Source organism: Ochotona curzoniae, unplaced genomic scaffold (assembly GCF_017591425.1).
Source record: "Ochotona curzoniae isolate NIBS_2020 unplaced genomic scaffold, NIBS_Ocur_1.0 scaffold_2587, whole genome shotgun sequence".
In the NCBI taxonomy this organism is placed as follows: Eukaryota; Metazoa; Chordata; class Mammalia; order Lagomorpha; family Ochotonidae; genus Ochotona; species Ochotona curzoniae.
The window spans coordinates 5418253-5424795 of NW_024467096.1; the positions used below are offsets into that span (position 1 = coordinate 5418253).

General features: G+C 49.3%; 1 protein-coding gene across 1 annotated transcript in view; it reads left to right on the forward strand.

Moving 5' to 3' along the window:
- The window catches only part of LOC121171168 (run domain Beclin-1-interacting and cysteine-rich domain-containing protein), a 63034-nt gene extending 56491 nt beyond the window's left edge, over positions 1–6543 (forward strand). The window contains exons 16-21 of the mRNA XM_041002700.1: positions 305–369; positions 824–1062; positions 1963–2024; positions 2447–2600; positions 3520–3613; positions 3825–6543. Coding sequence (XP_040858634.1) covers positions 305–369; positions 824–1062; positions 1963–2024; positions 2447–2600; positions 3520–3613; positions 3825–4003 — 793 coding nt within the window. The 3' untranslated portion in view covers positions 4004–6543. The remainder of the gene's footprint in view (positions 1–304; positions 370–823; positions 1063–1962; positions 2025–2446; positions 2601–3519; positions 3614–3824) is intronic.

Here is a 6543-nt window from a genome sequence, read left to right on the forward strand (position 1 = left end):
AGTGGTTGTGTGGGTTACGGGTTTTTCTTCCCTGTATAAGATACATGGATGTTGTTTCCTGTTGACTGTATCTCCTCCCTATTTGTACAAGATTGTTAGGGAGAGTCACTGCCTAGACCTAACCCCTGACGTGATCAACCTCAGTTTGAATGAATTCTTCCAGTAGGTTCATTTGGTTCATCTCTTAAGAATTCCCATTCTTCACCAGAGCCATAGGTTCTATATATATCCTCGTCCGTTATTCCCCAGAGGCCTTGGGCCACTGCTGCTGCCTGCCAACCTGCACTCCTTCCCCTTTCCTTAGGAGGAAGATTGCCGTGGCCAAGCAGAATTACCGCTGCGCGGGATGTGGCATCCGGACCGAGCCAGGTGAGTATCCCCTGCTGCCACTGTGCTGGCTCCAAGGGCTTTCCCTCTCCCACATGTGCAAAAGCAGGCAGTGGGAGGAAGGAAGAGGGCAGAACTGAGGAAGGGGAGAAAAGGGGCCTGGCAGGGGAAGGTGTTGAGTAGGCGAAAGCACTGGCAATCAGGGAAGTTATTCCTGGGAGCACATTACCAGGACTGTGCGTGGGAGGAGACTGAATGTTCTCAGCTAGGTTTTTGGACGTGAGTCTCTGATTCTGGTTCCTTCGTGGTCTCCAGGATAGGATGTAAACGTTGTGGGCCCCAATGTTGTGGGCTTCTCTCAGCTTTAGGAAACTCAAAGGTGACAGGTGACCACCACCCACCCGCCCATTCCTGCCCTTCCAGGGAATGGCAGTGCTGCCTCAGCCTGTAGGGGAAAGGTCACATCCAGCCCCTTGGCTTTCTGTTGTCTTTGTAGATTATATCAAGCGGCTGCGGTACTGTGAGTACTTGGGCAAGTACTTCTGTCAGTGCTGCCATGAGAATGCCCAGATGGTCATCCCCAGCCGGATTCTGCGCAAGTGGGACTTCAGCAAGTACTACATCAGCAATTTCTCCAAGGACCTGCTCCTTAAGATCTGGAACGATCCTCTTTTCAATGTGCAGGACATCAACAGTGCCCTCTATAGAAAGATCAAGCAGCTCAATCAAGTCCGAGTAAGAACCTTGAAAGGGCCACGGAGTGTTGGAGTCTCCCTTTTCCCTTCCCCTCATCCCCTATCCCCGTTCACATGGAATTTCCAACAATCTGCTATGTTGTCAGGGGTCACAGCATCAGAGCTGTAATCAGCTCCTCATCCACACTCTATGCACTTTCTTAATCTCTTCTCATTCCCCTAGTATCAGGCTACTCAGAGCCTCAAACCCAGGAGTGGTGGCCCTGAAGTTGGATAACACTTGGTAGCAAAAGAATTTTCCCCTTAACTGAAAATATTACTAAGCAAAGAGTGGGCTTTCACTTGGAAAGCTTGATTTCAGGCCTTCTCAGTTCTTTCCAGCTGTTTGTGGTTTGGGCAGAGTCAGCTGGCACAGGGCCTTCCCTGACCAGAGAGCTCGTTGAGGTGACTTGTTGAATTTGAGATGTAAAAGGCAGTTTGCCTCTGGCAGCTATATGGAAATCTTCCAGGCCCCCTAGGGTTAAAAGTTCTTTCCTTCTTTTGCTCCCTTCTTCCCTGTCAACGAAGATTTTGTTTATTTATTTGAAAGTCAGAGTTTCAGAGAGAGGCAGATATCATCTGTCCACTAGTCACTCCCCAGACGGCTGCAACCACCTGAGTCAGACTTTGCCAAAGCCAGGAGCCAGGAGCGTCTCCCGCAATGGGTGGCAAGAGGCCCCCCAAACACTTGGGGCATCTTCTGCTGCTTTTTCTCAGTCCATTAGCAGGGAACTAAATTGAAAGTGGGCAAGACAAGAGGAGCCACCCATATGGAATGTTGGTATTGCATGCTGCTGCTTTACCTGCTGTGCCACGATGCTGGCCCTAATATGCTCAGCTCTCTAACAGTTGATTCTCTCCTCTTCTCCAACTCCCCTGGCCCCAACATCTTTCCCTTCAGCTGTTGCGGATCCAACTCTGTCACATGAAGAACATGTTCAAGACCTGCCGCCTGGCCAAAGAGTAAGTCTCGTTGGGGGCCAGAGTCCTCTAGCTGACTTCATGTCTCTGAAAGGGATGTATCCCAACAGTAGGCTCTTGTGTGAATAAGGGGAGTGATGGTGGTTGAGAGGGAAGATTGAGGGAATGAGAAGTCATAGCAGTGACTGTCTGTGTCCTTCTGACCAGAAGGGGAATCTGGTGGCTTCTGTTCAGGGCAGGCCAGCACTGCCAGCTGGCATGGATACCTGTGCATGAGGCTGTAAATAAGTTACTTCTGCCTCCCAGACACCATATAGTATGGGAAGGCTGGGGTGGCTAGTGAATGTGGCTCCACTCCACGACCCCATGACTTTATATCTTGTGCTTCTGCAAAGATCCATCCACCACAATGTGCCACATAAAGTGTTCATTCCCTCTCTCATTCTTCCCCTCCTTTCCTGCAGACTTCTGGATTCTTTTGACACAGTCCCAGGCCACCTGACAGAAGATCTACACCTGTACTCGCTCAACGACCTAACTGCAACCAAGAAGGGGGAGCTGGGACCCCGGCTTGTTGAGCTCACCAGGGCAGGGGCCGCCCACGTAGGGCGATGCATGGTGAGAAGACCTCGTGTGGGGCTGAACCCTTGCTTAGGAACACAGGGAGTGGGACAGACCCAGGATTCTTGCCACTTGGCTCCAAGAAGCTGGATGACGATTCAGCACTAGGAGGCACAAATTGGAAAGGGTTGCCGTTCCCTAGGTTGGTGAGCAGCCAAATCCTTCAGACTTGAAGAACCTAGAATTAGAAGGGGAATTGGCACTGGCATTGTCCCTGGGTCGCCTCTTGGCAGGACTGAGTGGGATGTCAGGAAAGAATGATCGTGCTGTGGAGGGAGGTCCTGGATTACTGCTTGGAGAGGAGCTGCCATCTGAGACTTGGCTTTATCATTTCCAGTCACTGTGAGCAAAAGAAATAATTTGCCCTTTCTATGTAAGCCTCAATTTTCTTGTCTCTTAATTAATGTCAATATTTATATACAGTGTCTTCTTACTAGAAGAAGAGTTTATGATGGGGAAGAAGTGGGGAACCCTGTGTGGCTTAGGAAACTAAAAATACTCAACTATACCTTGACTCAAGATGAGGTCTAATTTTGGGGAAATAGCCTCATTTTCACATTTGCTCTTATGAATTTTTCCTACCACAAATGTGAAAAGTCAGTCTCCAGAATGGCTGATGGCCTTGAGGAGGGCTGATGTGATCCAGCCCTCCGCCTTGACCTGTTTTTATCCAGAGCCCCTTCAGTGGTTGAGGCTTTTGAGTTTGTGTCTCTGTCTCCCCCTCAAAGCTTTGTCTGACCCTGTGTGGTCCTGGCCTGGTTTGGCTTAGGTCTCTTTCTCATAGGCTGTAGAACCCCTGGGCCCCATTCAATTTGTGTTACTGTTTTGCCTCTCCCCTGCAGGGCTCAGCCCTCCTGGGCCAGCTGTTCTGGTACTCACTGTCCCTCATCTTGGCACATGTTTCTCTCTTCCCCAGCTCTGCCAGGCCAAGGGCTTCATCTGCGAGTTCTGTCAGAATGAAGACGACATCATCTTTCCTTTTGAGCTCCACAAGTGCCGGACCTGTGAAGGTGAGGGCTGGAGCCAGGGAAGGGGCAGGTGGGTCTGAACATGGGGCTGTTTTCTTTCTTCTGCTCCATTAGCAGGAGTTTGAGTCATCAACAGCCTGTGTCTTTACCACCAGGGCACTGAGCCGCAGCTGGGGAGAGAGGGTTGTGGCTGCTACTCGGCTCCCAGATGGAGGTTGTGCAAGTTGTTTTCTTCTTTCTCTGACCCCAACAGAATGCAAAGCATGTTACCATAAAGCGTGTTTCAAGTCTGGCAGCTGTCCAAGGTGTGAGCGGCTGCAGGCCCGGAGGGAGTTGCTGGCCAAGCAGAGCCTAGAATCCTACCTGTCAGACTATGAGGAGGAGCCCACTGAAGCCTTGGCCCTGGAAGCCACCGTCTTGGAGACCACGTGAGGAAGTCACTGCAAGCCCTTTCTCTGGGGCTAGGGTCACACACCGTGCAGAGCTGAGCCAGCCTTTGAAGGACTTTCCCAACTTGGGACCTCTCTCTCTCTCTATATATATATATATCATTATCCTTTTTTTTTTGTACAACTCTCCTGATGTCCATGTGTATTCAACCTTTGTCAGGTTTCAGGTTGCTGCAGTGCAGTCTGTTGTGGCAGACAGTTTACAGGCATCAGATATTTCCATCAGCACTGACATGTGGGTCCTCCAGCAAAGATTCCAGTGCTTCTCTCAGTGGAGAGACAGCAGGACTCACTTCTGATTGCTGTGGCCTTCCACCGAGGACCAGATCTGGTTTCAGCTGCATCTCAGATCATTTCCGGGTGAACTTTGTGTTAGTTGTTGAGTTCTGAGCCAGGCCTTTCTCAACCAGTTATCTTCTCCTTTGCTGCTAGCAAGGTGGGATTGGAGTTTTCTCTTCCCCAGTCCTATAGGGTCAGATCTCCCCAAGGAGAAGCAGCAGAGAATGGACATTGTAGGCCTCCTTAGGTTTTGGTGGGGGCCATAAAAACAGAATTGTTACTACCCCAAAATCCTCAGAGACCCCAAGGAGGCAACTATGATGTCCTGAGCTGAGACAGATGGCACAAGTTAACTTCTGTTATCTGCCCCAGCAGGCTTCAAGCAAAACGGACCAGGCCCCACCCAGGTGTGGCTTCCCACCATGGGCTTAAGGGAAGCTATAGCTGTGCTTGAAAGGACCTTTATTCATTCTAAGGAGCTGTTGGCCCCTTCTTCACTAACCTAGCTGTCTGGTATAGAAGCAGCCTTCCAGACAAGCCCCTGTCGCCGTCCTGGGGTGAGGGCAGAACACCCACACCCCTCCTTGTTACTGGATCCCTTCCTCCTCCGTCCTCTGTGAGCTGGTCCTTGCGGCTCTGAGTCCAAGTGTGATCCAGCTCTATCCATTGTCTCCTTCTGGCAGCAGAGCTAGGACCCCCTTGGCGGCTGATCTGTTGCCCTAGTTCCTTTCTGCTATTTGTAGTGCTGTATAGGACTTGACAGTTCATGAATGTGGAGTGAATGTTCCTGCGTTCTTGAGAAGCTAAGAGCCTTTATGCCAGTTATGCACTTAACTCTTCAACTAGCCTAGCCATTCTTGTGTGCAATCACCCTTTTGTTCAGACAAATTTTTAATAATTTCCCCTCTCCTGTTAATGTGTTTTTAATGGGGAAAGGTCTCGGTTGGGACCATGTACCTGTTTGTTGTGTTTTTAAGTTGTTACAGTTTCTAACCTTTGTGTAAAACACTGGTCAGGGTTGCTTCTTCAAGGCTGACAGCAGTGTGCCCTGAGACTGACTGATTCCTGTGTACCTGTCTTCTGGTAGTTGATTGTTAATTGCCCCAAAAAAGAAAAAACGGTAGCTTTGGTGCCATTCCTAGAAGCTGAAGAGAAAATTTGCATGTGCTGGTGGAAACTGCTGAGTGTTTCAACCAGATATAACTTCTTACAAGGAAATAGAGGAGCGTTAAGATAAAGACCATAGCAAGAGGGAACCTGTAAGAATTGACTCACAGTGTTGACTGCTCTGCCTCAAACCTGGGATCTGAAGGTTGTGTTGGATTGAAAGACTCTGGAGGCTCTTCCCTGTTCAGGTCATGGTCAAGTTGTGGAAGTCAAGACCCACCCCAGTTTGGAAGGGCTGACCGGAAGCTGCCTTGGCTTCCCAAGGGCTCTGGGAATGACCTCACAGGACTTGAGCCCCCACGTTCAGACTCAGGTTTGTGAAAATCATGAGCGCCACTTCTGGTCTGCGTGTTACAAATCCCGCTCCTCACTCCGAGTCAGTGCGTATTCCCTCAGTGCGCCACCTGTCTCTGTACTGGCCTAGGAACAAAGTGTGGAGGGGCAAGCCCTGCTTTCTAAAGCTAGACTCAGCCATCTCAGATGCTTCTGAGTTCCCACGTCTTTGTCTCCACCTCTTCCAACCCTTTCACAGCATACTGTCCTAGCAACCCTGACCCTAAGCTGTCTTTTTTTTTTACCATCCCAAATACCCATTTCTTTCTTTCTTTCTGTATAGCAGGAAAGGAGAAAGAGCATGAAATGTTTCAAAAGCACTTTGCAACTTACCAGTATATGAAAATCTGCTGCTGTCCTGAATAGAAGTTTCTAAATGCACTGAAGAGAGATCTTTATGACATAAAAGAGAAAAAGTGTTCTTTTCTGTAAATTATGGGCTTGTTCGGGGAGAATCAGCTTGCTCATGAGGTGGAGATAAGATTCAAGACATAGCGGAAGAGTGGAAGGCAAATGTTTTCCACTTAAATGAGGCTGTTGGTGACTTTTCTCTGCCAAGACTTAAGAGTTGTGATTTGATCACTGGAAAGGGAGCAAGGAGTCCAAACAAAAGATGTGTTACGTGTGTGTGTGTGCGCGCGCACGTGCGCACGGCTCATGTTCTGAACTGAATCCCCACTTGTGGCTCCCATACATCCCAGCAGTTCATTGTTGTCTTTAATAAACTAAGCAAATGGAAACCTA